The sequence below is a fragment of the Microcaecilia unicolor genome, chromosome 11 (genome assembly GCF_901765095.1).
Source record: "Microcaecilia unicolor chromosome 11, aMicUni1.1, whole genome shotgun sequence".
NCBI lineage: Eukaryota > Metazoa > Chordata > Amphibia > Gymnophiona > Siphonopidae > Microcaecilia > Microcaecilia unicolor.
In genome coordinates, this window is record NC_044041.1 from 174,322,826 (window position 1) to 174,341,302 (window position 18,477).

At 50.0% G+C, this 18,477-nt stretch overlaps 1 protein-coding gene across 2 annotated transcripts in view; it reads left to right on the top strand.

Moving 5' to 3' along the window:
• HNRNPUL1 (heterogeneous nuclear ribonucleoprotein U like 1) overlaps window positions 1-18,477 on the top strand; it is a 226,452-nt gene that overhangs the window by 79,566 nt on the left and 128,409 nt on the right. For both annotated transcript variants that reach the window (XM_030217273.1, XM_030217274.1), the window contains exon 6: window positions 6,568-6,667. In XM_030217273.1, coding sequence (XP_030073133.1) covers window positions 6,568-6,667 — 100 coding nt within the window. The remainder of the gene's footprint in view (window positions 1-6,567; window positions 6,668-18,477) is intronic.

Below are 18,477 nucleotides of genomic sequence, written 5' to 3' on the forward strand. Positions count from 1 at the left end.
TTGTATGCATGACCTCAGCATACATATAAACTTGGTTGATAAGCAAGTTAGCTTTCATGTAACCACAGCATTTTTTCTTTTTTGAGAGACTGTTCCCAGAATTTGTAAGTAAGTACATTACTTTTTATGGACTTGTTTTATTCCTATGCCCTCTTAGGCAACTTTTAACATCTGTGGTGGTTGTTTTTCTGTTTTAGAGCTTTCTATGTTCTTATAGCCACACCAGCCTGGTTTATTTTCAAGTATTTATCATCTGGGTAAGCCTCTCTGTTTTACTGTTTCACCATTGCACAACGTTTTTAGCACCTAGATATCCAGTTTTTTTAAAGGTGCTGTTATTTAAGAGTTACTCTGGTGTTCTTAAAGCTTATAAAGATATGTTTTACTCACAGTTGTACATTGTTTTATTTAATTATGCTTTTAAAGATATGTTTAACTCACAGTTGTACGTTGGTTTATTACCTATATACCCAGAGCCTTCTCATCCTGGGGTTCCTCTTAATATTCCTTGGGGTTTTTTAGTCTGCTATTTATATATTCATTTATTTATTTTTTTATCATGTCTTTTATATGTGGTTTTTAGATAATGTTTTATTTTCCTTCAAAGTGACCTATTGCCCCTGACGCAGCCATTCTTGTGCTGGTGAAACATGGCTATGTCAGGCATTTTATGTTGAATATCTTGGAGCTTTTAATCCACTAATAAGACTTTTTTTTTTTTTACAAGGTCTGCCTCATTGTTTTGTTTTCCGCATTGGATTTGGCAGACCGACTGCCTTGCTGTTTTCTGAGTCATTAGTAATAATGGCTGCTGCCATATGGAGTTCCCTAGTTTTTCTCTGATCCGCTCTTCCACACCCCATGGCTGGGTGTGCTACAGTGGCAGAATTAAGAGCCACTGGAGGGTAGGGCTATGACTATTAATAAGGGTAACAGTTCATATCTGGATGTAGAGCATATGATATGGGTTCTGGAAGGATTCTGGTTATACAGTTCAAAGGTCTCGGTACTGATGAGGCAATGACTAGTTTCTGTTATTCCCACCTTTTTTTTTTTTTTTTTTTTACAAGGTTTTAATGATCTCCTTCCTGACTCCTCTTCCTTTATAGTTAATGAACATTTGTAACTTAGCATCCTTGTGTGGTTTTCCCTCTTCCTTTTTATTTTATTCCTTTAATTTTAATTAATTTTATTTTGCCTATTTAATATAACTTAAATATGTCAATTTGTGGAATATTAAATAAAGTTGAACCTTGAAAAGAGAGAAGGTGGCTCTATTAAAATAGAGGAGCATCACCTCGGTAGTTGTGAATGAAGGTTCTTGCCCAGGGATCCGAGTACTGGTGCTGATTGAGATAGAAGAAAAGGAGAGAGGAGCAAACGTGCCAAAAAAATGCTGTGTACATGGTACCTTTCAAAGGAATTTTCTATAGCGTCCCACAGATCAATCCAGAGACTTGTGGGTTGTGTCCATCTACCAGCAGGTGGAGATGGAGAACCTCAGAGGTTTGCTATATGTGGACCTGTGCAGCTAAGTAAACCTCAATATTGTCTCTATCTAGCAGGTGGAGGGACATCTCTGTGCAGCTCTGGTTTGATCTGGCTACTGGTGTCCTTTGGGCCTAGTTTAGCACAGTCAGGGGTTGAGTGGCTATTTGTAGCTTCTGGTGTACACCTGGTGGTGCCAGGTCTGTCCCTCTACCTTTCCTCCGTCGCCCGGGACTGTGGGCCTGATCGGGTGTTGCCTTTCCTGAGTTAAAAAAAAAAAAGGTAAGCGTCTCTTTAAGAGACTTTGTTTTTGTTTAATCATACGGAGTAGCTAGACGGGCTGCCGAGTCTGTTTGAGGGGCATGCGTTTGTGGAGCATGTCAGTGCCTTCTGAGGCGGGTAAGCGCTGCTCCCAGTGTGGGGGCCGGAGAGCAGCGGCAGTTTCCTCGGGGCAGTTAGTGCAGTGCGCGTCGGCAGGCGCTATTTTTTCCTCTCAGGCGCGATGGAGGAAAGCAATTTGGAGGGAGCAGGGGAGTCCCTTTCAGTTCCCCCCCCCCCCCCCCCCCCGATTTTGTTTTATTAATGCACAATGCCTTTCTTCTGAAGAAGTCAGGAGCTTCTCGTCAAGCAGCACCGTCTCTTCCTCAGCAAACTTCGGTTGCTGCAACCTCTGTCTTTCCTGCCAAAACTTCCCCGGGTGGAGATTTTGGATCCCGAGGAGCTGTCTGACACAGATGGCCCGGTTCTGTCTCCGGGCTCTCCCTCAGAATCATTGGGTTTGGCAGATGAGGTCACCCTGCCTTCTGAGGAGGGGGATGACCCGACGGCTGCCCGCCTTTTTCTCAGGTAAGAGCTTCCCTCCCTGATTATTAGGGCTTTTGAGGTTTTTGCCATTTCACTCCCTGAATCGTCATGGGGAACAGGTCCGGTGCCCTCTATTATGTCTGGCACCAAATGCCCACCTCGTTCCTTTCATGTGCATGAGGCCATGAAAATCCTTATTTTGGCGCAGTGGGATGCGCCGGACAGTGGGCTTAAGGTTGCTAGATCTATGTCGCGTCTTTATGCGCTGCCTGCTGCTGACTTAGACTTGCTGAAGGTTCCTATGGTGGATTCATTAATCACAGTGGTCACTAAGAAAACCACTCCCTGTGGAGGGTGGCACAGTGCTCAAGGACCCTCAGGATCGTAAGTTGGAGACTTGCTTGAAGCTGTCCGTTGAAGCTTGCAGGGAAAGGGCTGCTACTTCAGTTTGTGGCTCCTATGCGGAGTGGGTACAGAAAGCCTCCTCTCCAGAGGACCTCGTGGCTATTTTGCCGGCCTTAGAGTCCGGTTTAGCCTTCCTTGTGGATCTTCAGTATGATCTTTAGACTTCAGCGAAGGAGGTTTCCCTAGCGGTGACTGCGCATCGCTGGCTGTGGTTGCAACATTGGGCTGCAGGTGTGCCCAGTGGTGTGCTGGAGCAGGCTCTCACAGGCTCGCAAAAGCCGGTTGTTAAGTTTTTAAGAATTTTGGGAGCCGGTTATAAAGTAGGGCCCTCCATGGCTACTTTAACAACTGGCTCCCAAAATGTGGGCTTGGGCCCCCTGCTGAATTCTCTTTTACTTTGCTGGTGGGGATGCTGAGCCCTGCCAGCCAAGTAAATAGACTGCTGCTGCTCCCCGCTCCTTGTTTCCAGCTCTGAGCAGATGTTGGGAGTGGTGCCAGCAAAGGTATGCCTAGCGTGCCGCATGAAGGGAGGGAGGAGAGAGAGGCCCTGGCCCTGCCAACTGCAGAGCTGGCTACGTCCGGAGAAAGAGCCTGTTAAAAATTTACCAGCACACCCCTGGGTGTGCCTCTAAGTCACTGCTGGCATGGCTTCCTTTTAGGGGAAAGCTTTTGTTTGGGACAGACCTAGAACAGATTGTGAAGGACCTTGGTGACTCTAAGGGCCAGTGCCTCTTGGAGGACAGGTCCAAATTTGTGCGACCGGCGGGACCTAGACCTAAGTTTAGGGATACATGTTGTTACCGTCCAGGTCGCGGGGCCTCTTTTCAGAGAGCAAGGTCTTCTCAGAGACCTCGGCCCTTTCAAGGTGACAGGCGGGCATTCCATTCCGGTAACAGAAACCAGCCCGCAGCCAGGTCCGCCCAATGTTGGGGCCCTGGTCCATCTCTAGCCGGTTATTGGGGGCAGGCGGTCCCTATTTCTGGTGGAGTGGACCAGGGTCTTGGAGGTTATCAGAGACGGTTACAAGTTGGAATTGGCTCGTCCAATAGTAGACTCGTTTCTGGAATCTCCTTGCAAATCTCCCGCCAAGGTGCGAGCAGTTCGTCATGTCACACCCTCCTCAACTTACAACAACTGGGAGCCGTCTAGCCTGTACCTCCAGCAGAAAGAGGGTGCGGTCGATACTCCATTTATTTTGTGATGCCAAAACAGGGCGGTTCTTGGCGACCTGTCCTAGATCTCAAGTGCGTCAACAGGTTCTTATGGGTTCTGCATTTCCGCAGATCGCTTGGTTGGGTGATCCAACTTCCCAAAGTGCAGCCTTACACCCTCCCAGACGCTGGAATACTTGGGAGTGTGCTTTTGATACCCGAACAGGGATAGTTTCTGTTCCTTCAGCTCGAGCACAGCGGTTGCAGGATCAGTTGCGAGCTCTGTTCCAAATTCCGAACCCGCAGGCTTGGGACTATATACAAGTTCTGGGTTCCATGGCCTCCACCTTGGACTTCGTAAAGTGGGTCAGAGCTCACATTTGCCCCCTACAGTGGCACCTTCTCAGTCGTTGGTCTCCTCTCTCAGAGGATTACGAGGTTCAGGTGCCATGTTCGACCCGTCTGCACACAATCATGCACTGGTGGTTCATTGAAAAGAATCTGGTGTCGGGCATTCCTCTGCAAACCTTGGAATGGAAGATTGTGACCACTGATGCGTCGCTGTCTGGTTGGGGGGGCTCATTGCCTCCAACAGATGGCCCAGGGCATTTGGACCTCGACAGAGACATCTTGGTCCATCAACCGCTTGGAGTTGCAGGCGATTTATCTGGCCCTTCGGGAGTTTCTCTTCTCTATGCGTTCCCCCGTGGCCTATGGTGGGCAGGTTACTGAGTCGCATTGCCAGTCATCATCCCGGTCGAGTGACACTGGTGGCCCCAGATTGGCCCAGACGTCCCTGGTACGTGGATATGGTCAGGCTCCTGTTTGATCGTCCTCTCCGGCTCCAGGCGCAGGACGGTCTCTTGCTGCAGGGACCAGTCATGATGGAGGATCCCTCCCCCTTTGGTCTTACATCCTGGCCCTTGAAAGAGCGAAGTTGAGAAGGAAAGGATATCTGGACGTGGTTATCGCTACAATGCTTCAGGCTCGGAAAAGATCCACCTCAATAGCTTATGCTAGGGTGTGGCGTACCTTCGATTCATGGTGTGCGAGTTCAGTATTGTCAGTGGCTTCGGTATCGGTTATCCTCGCATTTCTTCAGGAGGGTGTACAGAAATCACTCTCGTTGAGCTCTAAGGTGCAGGTGGCAGCTCTGGCATGCTTTAGAGGTCGGCTTCAGGGGGCATCGATTGCCTCTCACCTGGATGTGGTTTGTTTTTTCAGTGGCGTAAATCGGTTGTGTCCTGCGCACGTACCAGTTCTGCCATCCTGGAACCTTAATATAGTTCTCAAAGCTTCAGCGTCTTCTTTTCAAACCCATATCGGGGATTACGGTTAAGGATCTTACCTTGAAGTTGGTTTTCCTAGTAGCCATTACTTCGGCTCGGAGAATTTCAGAGTTGCAGGCTCTTTCTTGCAGAGACCCCTTCCTGCGTTTTACGGAGGCGGTGGTATCTATTAGGACAGTTCCTTCTTTTTTGCCCAAGGTGGTTTCTCGTTTCCATTTAGGGCAGTCTCTGCATTTGCCGACTTTTCGCCAGGAAGATTACCCCGAGCAATTCTGGGCTCTTCACTTCCTCGATGTGAGACGGGCTCTTCTCGTATTTGGAGGTGATGAATGAATTTCGTCTTTCTGACCATCTCTTTTTGAAGGCAGTAAGAAGGGTCATATAGCTTCCAAGGCCACCATAGCCTGTTGGGTGCAAGAGGCCATCACTTCAGCCTACGTGGCATTGGGCAAGCAAGCCCCTGCGCAAATTCCTGCTCATTCTACGCGAGCTCAGGCTTCCTCCTATGTAGAGTTCCGTTTGGTTTCTCTGGAAGATTTCTGCAGAGCCGCTATATGGGCTTCGGTCCATACGTTCACTCGTCATTATCGGGTGGATGTGGCAGCTTGGCAGGATGCAGTGTTTGGCTTGTTGGTGATTTCTTCCGGGTTGGGGGTGGCCTGGACTGCTTGGGTACATACCACAAGTCTCTGGATTAATCTGTGGGACGCTATGGAAGGAAAAATTAATTCTTGCCTGATAATTTTCTTTCCATTAGTCCCAACAGATCAATCCAGAGGGCCCCCCCCCCCCCCCTGGATTTTCTGTCTGTGGTTTTGTGTTGGTTGGTTAGTTTTTTCGGGTTTCATTGTTCTGAATGTTCCTTCGTTTGATTAAATAATAAAAACAAATAAATTTGGAAGCGTGTTGGGCATTTGGTCTGACAATGTCAGGAGAGTTTTCTATTATTTCCATTCCACTGCTTTGGTATCGTTCATACTGAGGTTTACTTGGCTGTACAGGTCCACATATGGCAAACCTCGGAGGTTCTCTCTATTTCTACCTGCTGGTAGAGGGACACAACCCACAAGTCTCTGGATTGATCTGTTGGGGCTAATGGAAAGAAAATTATCAGGTAAGAATTATTTTTTCGTTAGTCTTGAGCTTTCAGTCCATATATTCATAGTATGATAATATGGAACACTTTAGGTCGGTGCTTCTCAACCCTCTCCTCAGGGTACGCTCAGCCAGTCAGGTGTTCAGAATATCCACAATGCATGTTGATGAGAGAGATTTGTATGCACTGTCTCCTTGGCTTGCAGGTCTCCCTCATGCATATTCATTGTGGATATTCTGAAAACACAACTCGCTGGGTGTGCCCCAAGGACTAGATTGAAAACCATTGCTTTAGGTGTACTGCATTATATAACTATTTTCTGTACTTTCTCCAGATTAATGAAGAAATTGCTGTGAAGCATCTTCCTGCAAGCGAGCCTGACCCACATGTTGTCCGAATTGGCTGGTCCTTAGATTCCTGTAGCACTCAGCTAGGTAAGGATGGGTGCTTATTGCTTGAGATTGCCATGTTTGTGAACTTCTTCAAATTGGTTGTCTTTATAGCAGCAGGTTGTGTTGGGAAAGGGGGAGTTTGTCACTGAAGTGCAGTAGTGATTAGGCATTGAGCTGTTGTACATAATCCTATTTTCCTTATCCTGCTAGACCAGTCCAGGCAAGTGAGTTAGTAAATGATGGAGACAGAAAACACTAGAACTTTCCAGCAACTAACATTGGTATAAGAAGTAGTAAAGCTAAGGCACTTGTGATCTGGCTTGGCCACTGTGTTGGAAATAGGATACTGGGCTAGATGGACCGTTGGTCTGACCCAGTATGGCTTCTCTTATGTTCTTATTCCAGTATTTTGTCTCTAGCAGTTGATGTTGGCTGGACTAGTGCAGCAGGATTTATTGGTGTGGGCTCCTGTGGCCACAAAGAGCTGCCCTCCCCAATGAAACTGGATCTTCCGTCTGACTCTCAGATTTCCAGCCTCATGGTTGGTCCCATCCATGGTTGGGTGGAACCGACCCAGTTCCCAGGGCATATCAGCAAGTTCTTCTGGTTGAGTACGCTTGTTAAGGCCTCCCAGGGTTAGCTGTGTATCTGGTTGAAGGGGTTCCAATTGTCTACAGGTCAGATCCACCTCAGTGGGTCTAGAGAGAGTCTGGTATGGGGGTGTCTCCACCCCGATGCCTGTCTTTTTTGGGGGGTTATTTTCCCTCCCTTTGGAAATAAAAGTACTTGTTCCTCAAAGCTCTACTACTACTTATCATTTCTATAGCGCTACTAGACATATGCAGCGCTGTGTTGGGTGGGGGGAATGAAACATAAGATAGCAGGGGAAATAAGAATCTCGGGTGCTACAGGGAAGCAGCGGTCAGCTGGTGGTAGCAATATCCTGTATACCTGAGGGTTGGGAGGGGCTGAGGAAGATCTGTGGCCCAACACTTGGATACTTTGGCAGAGAATCTCACTCTAGGAGGGTCACTGTTCAGTGTTAGAGCGCAGCCTCCTCTGTGTCATTCGTAGAGGCTGGTGGATCAGTACTTCAACTTGCTTCCTTTGTATAGCATACTTGGTGGACCTGAACAAGTCTTTGGGGGGAGGCCACGGGAAGCTGAGATTGAGTTTCTCCTTCGCGGTAGGCTGCTGATAAGGCTGAACTTGCAGCTCCTCTGGAGACACCTTTCAGCATGCTGACAGGTAATGCCATTTGAAGACTCGAGGGCATTGGTCCACCTGGGAAGCTTCATGGCAATAAAAGATTGGAGGCTAGGATTTCAGATCGGCTCTGCTTCACTTCACTTATGAGGTGCTCTCTCGGGTGACATCTGAAGCCTGATGGTAGCACAGAAGATTGGCCTTCGTTCCGTTGGGCAGAATTCAATCTGTGAGTGATGGCTTTTTTAGCAAGGGGGTTGAACATCTGGGCATACTTTCTCAGCTGCAACATCTTGGATTGTGGAGAATGAGAGCTGGGTGTTGAAGCATTCAAACAAATTGTGGACTGTTGTGGGAAACTTGTTCATGGACTTGTTGGCAACCTGGAAAAATGCCAAGGCTGATGACTTTTTCCACTGCAGAAAAGAACAAGGCTACTGCAGAATAGATGCACTTCATCCAGAGCATACTACGAGCAGGGCTTCCTCTACATATTTACACTGTGGACGTTCATGGGACAAATTGAAAGGTGATTGAGCATTGACATATGGAGCTCCATATTTGGTTCCCCCCCCCCCCCCCCCCCCCTCCTGTGAGGCAGTAATTCATTCATCTATATTCTTCCCTCCAGAAGAATGTCAACCAAATCATTTTGCTTCTGGCTTTATCCAAGCACAAATTCCAGTGTAGGGATAAAGATGTTCTTCTAGTGGATGTGCGTAGCACTCTACTGTGGTATTTGAAGGTCAGCAATCCCTTCCGTAAATCAAACGCTGTTCATCCTTTTTAGCAGGCCATGTAAGAGTGAGGCAGCATTCAAGTCTACCTTGGGGAGGTGATAGCTTAAGCCTATAAGCTGAAAGGTTTTTAGATACCAGAAAGCTTGTGAACTCACTTGACCAGAGCTCAAGCCTCTTCTGGGTGGAAGTCAGGTCAGTGTTTCCTCAGGATATTTGTAAGGTCTTCACCTGGCCTTAACTGAACTTCCCCGCCCGCCCTCCCCCCCCCCCCCCCCCCCCCCCCCCGGAAAACATTTTACTAGTTGGGTATCCAGCCAATGGCATATTTGGCCTTGCGGTGGCGTTTAAGGCAACTGTTGCCTCTGTATGGTTTAGTAGAGTTTTGGTACTTACTGGGTCACTCACGTTCCTGGGGAACTGTGTGTGTAGGGGGGGGAGGGTTGCCTAGGTCCCTTGGGGTTGATGCCTGTGTTTTAGGGGAGGGGAAGATGTAGTTTTGATTTTCAGTTCAGCTTGTTGGATTTCACTTCCTTAGCGTCCCTCCAGACCAGTCCAGAATGTGGCTGATGGGTTGTGCATACCTTCCAGCAGGTGGAGACTGTGACTCTAGGGAAAGCCAATAAGAGCCCCTGCCAGCTAGAGCCAGATCCAGTACTCTCGGTCTCCAGCAGATGGAAGGTGGTGAGCCCTTCAGTCTCATTCCTCTTTTATATCTATATTTTGCTTTCTTTTTTTACTATCCTGTGGGGTTTAGGCTGAGAGAGTTTGTGTTTTGCCTTTCTCTGAGGTGTCTCTTTCTCTCTTTCACTGTGCATCTGGGTGATTTGCCTATGGTTGGAGGCTGAGGCCCGTGGGGATCTCTAGCAGCCTCAGGGGTGCCACACTCAAGGCAGCTGTGTCCCTCCCCCCATGTCTTCCCTAGTATCAGCAGGATCTGTTGCTGATCTCTATATTTGCCTGTCTCTTCGGGGGAAGAGCTGTTTACGCAGGGAGATGCAGCCGTGTTGATAAAAATATATATATTAAGTCCTCGATCAGCTGTTTCATTGTGCAGGCAGGCAATCTCCTCTTCCATATCATCAAGCTGATCAATCCATAGACTGGTGGGTTGTGTCCATCTACCAGCAGGTGGAGATAGAGAGCAATCCTTTTGCCTCCCTATATGTGGTCATGTGCTGCCGGAAACTCCTTAGTATGTTCTCTATCTCAGCAGGTGGTGGTCACACACAGCAGCAGCTCTGGCTAGGCCTCCAAGCCTAATTTTTAGGTTTTGTTGAGTGCCTGGGGTTGAGGGCTCTTCTTGAGCAAGTGCAAACCTGGTGGCGCCAGGTCCCTCCTTTTCTCCCCCCTCCCGCTGGCTCCGTTAAAAAAAAAAAAAAAAAAAAAGATTTTGAACGTCCTTAAAGGCGTTTATTTAGACGTTTATTTAAACGTTTATTGCAGCATACTCACTGGGACACCAGGTCGTTACAGCTCGAAGCGGAAAGCAGGTAATTTTTACCTTTTTATAGCGGGCACGGGGCTCCCCGATTGATCTCCACGTGGCATATGGCGTCGGAGGGCGAGGGCGCAAAGGGTCGCTCCCCGGATCGCTTAGGCGCTTCTAGAGGGGATGCGGGGGTCTTAAAGTCTGATTCGCCCTTGTTGGGTGACAGTTTCGTGACCGATGAGTGTCCTGGTCCTTCCTCCGGCGTGGCGGTTTTTCCCGCCATAAACGCCCATCCCCCGCTGCTCGCCTCCGCCATCTTGGCCGGCCACGCGGCTCGGACGGCTTCTTCTTGGGCCGCCCTTGAGGGAGACATTAATGCCATGGACGCCCTTAATTTGGGCGACGGCACCAAAACGGCTAAAATTAAGCGCCGTTCTTCCCGCGCGGCTCCTTCGCAGAGTGTTGCGCCGGACGCCATCTTGGATGCGCAGCATGTTTCTCCCCCGCTCTTGCGAGCGCCGGTTGAGGGTGTGTCTAGGGCTGTAGCTCAGGCTACGGAAGCGCACAGTCTGGGGGGGTTTCTCCCCCGAGTTTGTTTTGCTGCTGCATCAGGCCTTCCTTATGCAAAACGCTGCCCCTGCTCCCTCGTCTGGTAAAGAGGTTGAGGTCCCCGGAGGTAAACGCCCTCGGGTTGATTCCCAGGCCTTGGAGGACCTTGTCTCCTCCGATGTAGATGAGGGCAGCGTATCTGAGTTCTCCCAACGGTCCTTTGCGGATTCCTTGGAGGAGACGGATCCCCGCTCGGATGGAGCGGATGATCCCTCTGCAGCGCGGCTTTTTAGCCCAGTGGATTTGCCCAACCTGTTGTTACAGGCCATGGACACTTTGAAGATTTCCTCTCCGGAGGACGTCTCTCCCTCAGCCCCAGAGGTCAGGGCTCGAGCTAGTACTCGTCCCGGTACCTTCAGAGGACGGTTGCAGGAAGCCCGTCGGTACCGTCCGGGCAAGTCGGGTTCCTCTGCCCCCTCTTCCTTCAAGAGGAATTTCTCCCCCAAGCAGCATTCCTTTCGCAGAGACCGCCGTCCCGGAGGTGCTCCCTCCGGTCCTCCCCCAGGGTCTCGTACCCAATGACGGGGTCCTGGTCCACGCCCCAGTGCAGATTGGAGGACGGCTGTCCTCGTTTCTGGGCGAGTGGACCACAATAACTTCAGACGCTTGGGTGCTGGAAGTCATCAGAGACGGCTACAAGCTAGAGTTCTGCCGACCCTTAAGAGACGGGTTTGTACTCTCTCCCTGCAAGTCTCCGGTCAAAGCTGTGGCAGTGCAGCAGACCTTGGACAACCTGATCCGCCTGGGGGCAGTCGTTCCGGTGCCAGAAAATCAGCTTGGCAAGGGACGTTACTCCATTTACTTTGTGGTACCAAAGAAAGGAGGTTCTGTCCGGCCTATCCTCGACCTCAAAGGGGTCAATCGGGCCTTGAAAGTGCGGCACTTTCGCATGGAGACTCTCCGCTCTGTTATAGCGGCAGTGAAGGCAGGAGAGTTCTTGGCTTCCTTGGACATCAAGGAAGCGTACCTGCATATTCCCATCTGGCCTCCTCACCAACGCTTCCTGCGTTTTGCAGTCCTGGGACGACACTTCCAGTTCAGAGCCCTCCCTTTCGGGTTGGCTACTGCTCCGCGGACCTTTTCCAAAGTGATGGTGGTCATAGCGGCCTTCCTGCGAAAGGAAGCAGTACAAGTCCATCCTTATCTGGACGACTGGTTGATCCGAGCCCCCTCTTATGCAGAGTGCGGTAAAGCTGTGGACCGGCTAGTTGCTCTTTTGAGCTCCCTGGGATGGATCATCAACTGGGAGAAGAGCCAGCTGCGCCCGACTCAGTCCCTGGAGTATCTGGGAGTTCGATTCGACACCCAAGTGGGTAGAGTGTTCCTACCAGACAATCGGATTGTCAAACTTCAGGCTCAGGTGGACCAGTTCCTAGCAGCCTCTCCTCTTCGGGCTTGGGACTATGTGCAGCTGTTGGGCTCTATGACGGCCACGATGGAAGTAGTGCCCTGGGCCAGGGCTCATATGAGACCACTACAACACTCTCTGCTGCAGCACTGGACTCCGATGTCGGAGGATTATGCTGTGCGCCTTCCCTTAGACCCAGCAGTGCGCAAGGCGCTGAGCTGGTGGATGCAGACAGACAAGTCTGCGGGAATGCCTCTGGTGACCCCAGAGTGGATTGTCGTCACGACGGACGCCTCTTTGTCGGGCTGGGGAGCCCACTGTTTGGGAAGGACAGCGCAGGGGCTCTGGTCTCCTGCAGAGGCAAAGTGGTCTATCAACCTCCTGGAACTCAGAGCCATTCGGTTGGCGCTTTTGGAGTTCATCCCGGTTCTGGCCTTGAAGCCAGTACGGGTCCTGTCGGACAATGCCACGGCTGTGGCCTATGTCAACCGCCAGGGAGGTACCAAGAGCGCCCCTCTAGCCAAGGAGGCCATGAGTCTATGCCAGTGGGCGGAAGCGAACCTGGAACAGCTGTCAGCGGCCCACATTGCTGGAGTCATGAATGTCAAGGCGGACTTTCTCAGTCGCCATACCTTGGAGCCCGGAGAGTGGCAACTATCGGCTCAGGCGTTCTTGGACATCACGAAGCGCTGGGGCCAGCCGAGCCTAGATCTGATGGCGTCATCGGCCAATTGCCAAGTGCCGCGCTTTTTCAGCAGAGGACGGGACCCTCGATCCCTGGGAGTAGATGCTCTTCTCCAACAGTGGCCGACACAAGAGCTTCTCTATGTGTTCCCACCCTGGCCCATGCTGGGCAGGGTGCTAGACCGGGTGGCAAAGCATCCGGGCCGGATAATCCTGGTGGGTCCGCATTGGCCCAGACGTCCCTGGTATGCGGACTTGATCAGGCTTTCAGTCGACGATCCTCTGCGACTGCCAGTGGAGCAGGGCCTGTTACATCAGGGTCCCGTGGTGATGGAGGATCCCTCCCCCTTTGGTCTTACGGCCTGGCTATTGAGCGGCAGCGTCTGAGAAGGAAGGGCTTCTCAGACAAGGTCATCGCCACTATGCTGAGAGCGAGGAAGCGCTCTACTTCTACTGCTTACACCAGGGTTTGGCGTACCTTTGCAACGTGGTGTGAAGCAGGCTCACTTTCTCCCTTCACTGCTCCAATTTCTTCAGTGTTGGCGTTCCTGCAAGAAGGTCTGGAGAAAGGCCTGTCGCTCAGTTCCCTTAAAGTCCAGGTAGCGGCTCTGACTTGCTTCAGGGGCCGCCTGAAGGGTGTTTCCCTGGCTTCTCAGCCAGATGTGGTGCGCTTTCTCAAGGGAGTTAATCACCTGCGCCCTCCTCTGCACTCTGTGGTGCCTGCGTGGAATCTCAACCTGGTGCTAAGAGCATTGCAGAAGCCGCCTTTTGAACCCTTGTCGAGGGCATCTCTGAAAGACCTGACGTTGAAAGCAGTCTTTTTGGTGGCTATCACTTCAGCCAGAAGAGTTTCCGAGCTCCAGGCACTCTCATGTCGAGAGCCTTTTCTGCAGTTCTCTGAGGCAGGAGTGACTATTCGCACAGTGCCTTCCTTCCTGCCCAAGATTGTTTCTCGCTTCCATGTGAATCAGCAGCTCTGTCTCCCTTCCTTTCGGAGGGAGGACTACCCAGAGGAGTACTCTGCTCTCAAATATCTGGATGTGAGACGGGTCATCATCAGATACTTGGAAGTGACCAATGATTTCCGGAAATCGGATCATCTGTTTGTCCTGTTTGCAGGTCCTCGTAAGGGTCTGCAGGCCGCTAAGCCTACAGTGGCAAGATGGGTCAAGGAAGCCATTGCAGCGGCTTATGTGGCCGCGGGGAAGATGCCGCCTATCCAGCTGAAGGCTCACTCCACAAGAGCTCAGGCGGCCTCGATGGCAGAGGCCGGGTCCGTCTCCTTGGAAGAGATATGCAAGGCGGCAACTTGGGCTTCGGCCCATACATTCTCCAAGCATTACCGCTTGACTGTGGCTGCTCGGGCGGAGGCCCGGTTTGGAGCCACAGTGTTGCGGTCAGGGATTTCAAGGTCCCGCCCTGGGTGAGTACTGCTTCTGTACATCCCACCAGTCTATGGATTGATCAGCTTGATGATATGGAAGGTAAAATTATGTATCATACCTGATAATTTTCTTTCCATTAATCATAGCTGATCAATCCATAGCCCCTCCCAGATATCTGTACTGTTTATATTCTGGTTGAATTTTAGGTTCAAGTTTAGTCTTCAGTTACTTCAGGAGGACTTCGTGTTCAAGTTTTTTCACTTGGATCCTACAAGAGTTGAGACGAGTTTGTGTAACAGTGAGCTGCTGCATTCCTCTCCCCTCCGTTTTACGGGGATGGATTGAGACATAAATTCTGCCGGCACTCCCTCCCGCTTCGTGCGGCTGTAGGGCAGCTTTGTACCCCTCCCGCTTCGGCGGTGTTAGGGTCAGTCAGCTCCTCCCGCGGTTGCGGTTGCAGGATAAGCCAGATCCCCCCGCATCGGCGGGTGTGGTGTCCCTCCCCCGCTCCACGGGGATGAGCTGGACGGATTCCCCTCCCCCACTTGTGTGGGGATGAGCTGGGTTAATTCCCCTCCCCCGTTTCGGCGGTGGTGAGCTGGGCAGAGTGTCCCTTTGTGGGTGTGATTCTCTAAGTGCTGAGTCCTGCGGATGGAGCTTTGATATCGACATACTGAGGAGTTTCCAGCAGCACATGACCACATATAGGGAGGCAAAAGGATTGCTCTCTATCTCCACCTGCTGGTAGATGGACACAACCCACCAGTCTATGGATTGATCAGCTATGATTAATGGAAAGAAAATTATCAGGTATGATACATAATTTTACCTTCGTTGCAGCTAGCCTTCTCCTTTCTCCGGCCGGTTTCAGCACCGCAGTACTTAAAAAAAAAAAAAAAAAGCCACGCTGGTTCCCCTTTTATAATTATGGTTGAGAAGCTCTACCGTTGTACTCTGTCAGCGGCGGGGTCTGGGATCGAGCGTTTGCTACAAGTACTACACCGCTGTGGAAATTTTGCCAGACGGGTGGCTCCTTCTATTTCGTCGTTGCCATCATTGGGGAGCTCAGATTCAGGTGTTTCTCAGGACAAACAGCCAGTTTTGGCGTGAAGCGCTGCCATTTTGTCTCATCTGACTGCTTCATCTGTTCAGCTGGCTTCTGTGCCGGTTCTCACAGTGTTACAGCCTTCGGGGAGTCTGGCCATTTTGCCTGCAGGTTCAGAAGGGGGTTTTCCTCCGGAATTCATCCTGCAAATGTACAAGGCTTTTCTTCTGTAGAAGTCAACCCCCCCCCACCCCACCCCACCCCACCCCACCCCCGGAAGCCCCTTTAAGAAGTCATGGAGAAGGTCAGTTAGTGGCTACCAAGTGTTCTAGGCAGTCCGGGGATCTGGAGGAGGACTTGGGCTCTGATCCAGACCAGGAGATACCCTCTTTTGAGGAACCAGTTTTTCAGTGAAGGGAAGGTTACCGATGACTTTGATCAGATGGATTCCGGTACTGAGGTCCTTCTTCCGGGGGAAGACCCTTTGGTGGTGAGAATATTTCATAAGGATAATTTACAAGAACTGATTTCTTTGGTTTCAACTACTTTGCATTTTGAGCAACATAAGTCCCTGACTGTGGAAGGAAGGTTGACCTCCTCGTGAAGGGCATTCGAAGGCCTGGTAAGACCTTTCCTATGCACCAAGATATTAGGGACATTATTCAGGCGCAGTGGGATGTGCCATATTCTTCTTTTCGTCCTAAGTCTGTGATTCATCTCTGTCCGGTACCGGACTCGGATAAGGATCTTTTGAAGCCTCCGGTTGTGGACGCTGTTGTTTCAGTTGTTACCAAATGGAATACAGTTCACGTAGATGGCGGTATGGCCCTCAAGGGTATACAGGATCACCGTATAGAGTCTCTGTTAGAGTAGTTTTGATGTCTCTACCTTGATAGTTCAGGCAGCTATTTACTACTACTACTATTTAGCATTTATATAGCGCTACAAAGCGTATGCAGCGCTGCACAAACATAGAAGAAAGACAGTCCCTGCTCAAAGAGCTTACAATCTAATAGACAAAAAATAAAGCAAACAAATCAATTAACGTGTAGGGGAAGAGGAGAGGAGGGTAGGTAGAAGTGAGAGGTTACAAGTGGTTACAAGTCAAAAGCAATGTTAAAGAGGTGGGCTTTCAATCTAGATTTAAAGATGGTTAAGGATGCGGCAAGACGTAGGGGCTCAGGAAGTTTATTCCAGGCATAGGGTGTAGCGAGACAGAAGGAGTATAGTCTGGAGTTGGCAGTAGTGGAGAAGGGAACAGAAGGATTTATCCATGGATCGGAGTGCACGGGAAGGGGAGTAGGGAAGGACTAGTGTGGAGAGATACTGGGGAGCAGCAGAGTGAATACATTTATAGGTTAGTAGAAGAAGTTTAAACAGGATGCGAAAACGGATAGGGAGACAGTGAAGCGACTTGAGGAGAGGGGTAGTATGAATAAAGCAACCCTGGCGGAAGACGAGACGGACAGCAGAGTTTTGAACCGACTGGAGAGGGGAGAGGTGACTAAGTGGGAGGCCAGCAAGAAGCAGATTGCAGTAGTCTAAACGAGAGGTGACAAGGGTGTTAATGAGGGTTCTGGTAGAGTGTTCAGAAAGAAAGGGACGGATTTTACGGATGTTGTAAAGAAAGAAACGACAGGTCTTAGCGATCTGCTGGATATGAGCAGAGAAGGAGAGAGAGGAGTCAAAGATGACCCCAAGGTTACGAGCTGAAGAGACAGGGAGAATGAGAAAGCCATCAACAGAAATAGAAAACGAGGGGAGCGGGGAGGTGGGTTTGGGGAGAAAAATGAGAAGCTCGGTTTTGGTCATATTTAATTTCAGGTGGCGTTGAGACATCTAGACAGCAATGTCAGACAAGCACGCTGATACTTTGGTTTGGATGCAAGGTGAGATATCAGGGGTAGATAGGTAGATTTGGGCGGAGTCAGCATAGAGATGGTAGAAAAAGCCATGGAATGAGATTAATGAACCGAGGGAAGAAGTGTAGATAGAAAAGAGGAGGGGACCAAGAACAGAACCCTGCGGTACGCCGACAGGCAGAGGGATAGAAGTAGAAGAGGATCCACCAGAGTGAACATTGAAGGTGCGGAGGGAGAGGTAGGAAGAGAACCAGGAAAGGACAGAGCCCTGGAATCCAAGTGAGGACAGGGTATCAAGGAGTATGCTGTGATCGACAGTGTCAAAAGCGGTGGAAAGATCAAAAAGAATGAAGATGGAATAGAGACCTCTGGATTTAGCCAGTAGTAGGTCATTGGAGACTTTAGTGAGCGCAGTTTCAGTTGAGTGGAGAGGGCGAAAACCAGATTGTAGTGGGTCGAGAATAGCATGTGAGGAGAGAAAATCAAGGCAGCGGTGGTGAACAGCACGCTCAAGTAATTTGGAGAGAAAAGGAAGGAGAGAGATGGGTCGGTAATTAGAGGGACTAGTAGGGTCAAGTGAAGGCTTCTTAAGGAGAGGTGCGACCACAGCATGTTTAAAGGCAGTAGGGACAGTCGCAGTGGAAAGTGAGAGGTTGAGAATGTGACAGATAAAAGGAATAAGAGCAGGAGAGATGGCATTAAGAAGGTGTGTAGGAATGGAATCAGAGGATCAGGTGGTACATTTTGAGGAAGAAAGGAGAAGTGTAGTTTCCTCAATAGTAGTTTCCTCAATAGTAACTTCAGGAAAGGAGGAAAAGGACTGCGGGGAAGGAGAGAGAGGGGAACGGACTAGTGGAGGGAGAGGTGGCGAGGTAGAGAATTCAAGGTTTATCTTTTGAACCTTGTCGTGAAAGAACTCAACAAGGGTCTGAGGAGATAATGGGGAGTAGGGGAAGGGGCACCTTGAGGAGAGAGTTCAATGTGGTGAAGAGAGGTCGAGGGTTAGAGCCAAGAGAGTTGGTCAGTTGGATATAATAATCCTGTTTGGCGCGTAAAAGAGCAGATTGAAAGGAGGTCAACATGAACTTAAAGTGTACGAAATCAGCAAGGGCCCGAGATTTCCGCCATAGGCGTTCGGCGGAGCGGGTACAGGAACATAGCGGATATTAGAATTCAGCCAAAGTTAGGGTTTTGTACGCTTTATAGGGCGGGTCATCAAAGGTGCAAAAGTGTCTAAGGCAGAGGATAGAATATTGTTGTAAGAAGAAACAGCCTCGTTGACAGACGTGGATGGTGCCACAGTAGAGAGGAGGTTTGAAACATGGGAGAATAGAGATGAAGGGTCAATGTCATGAAGATTCCTAGAGAAATTAGATAAGATAGGACGGAATTGGGAGGGAGGAGATTTAAGTGTGAGAGTTGTAAGATGGTGATCAGAGAGGGGAAGATCAGAGGCAAGGAAACTAGAGGGTGAACAGTTGGAGGAGAAGATAAGATCAAGACAGTGACCATTTTGATGAGTGGGGGAGGTGGAGCAGAGTTGG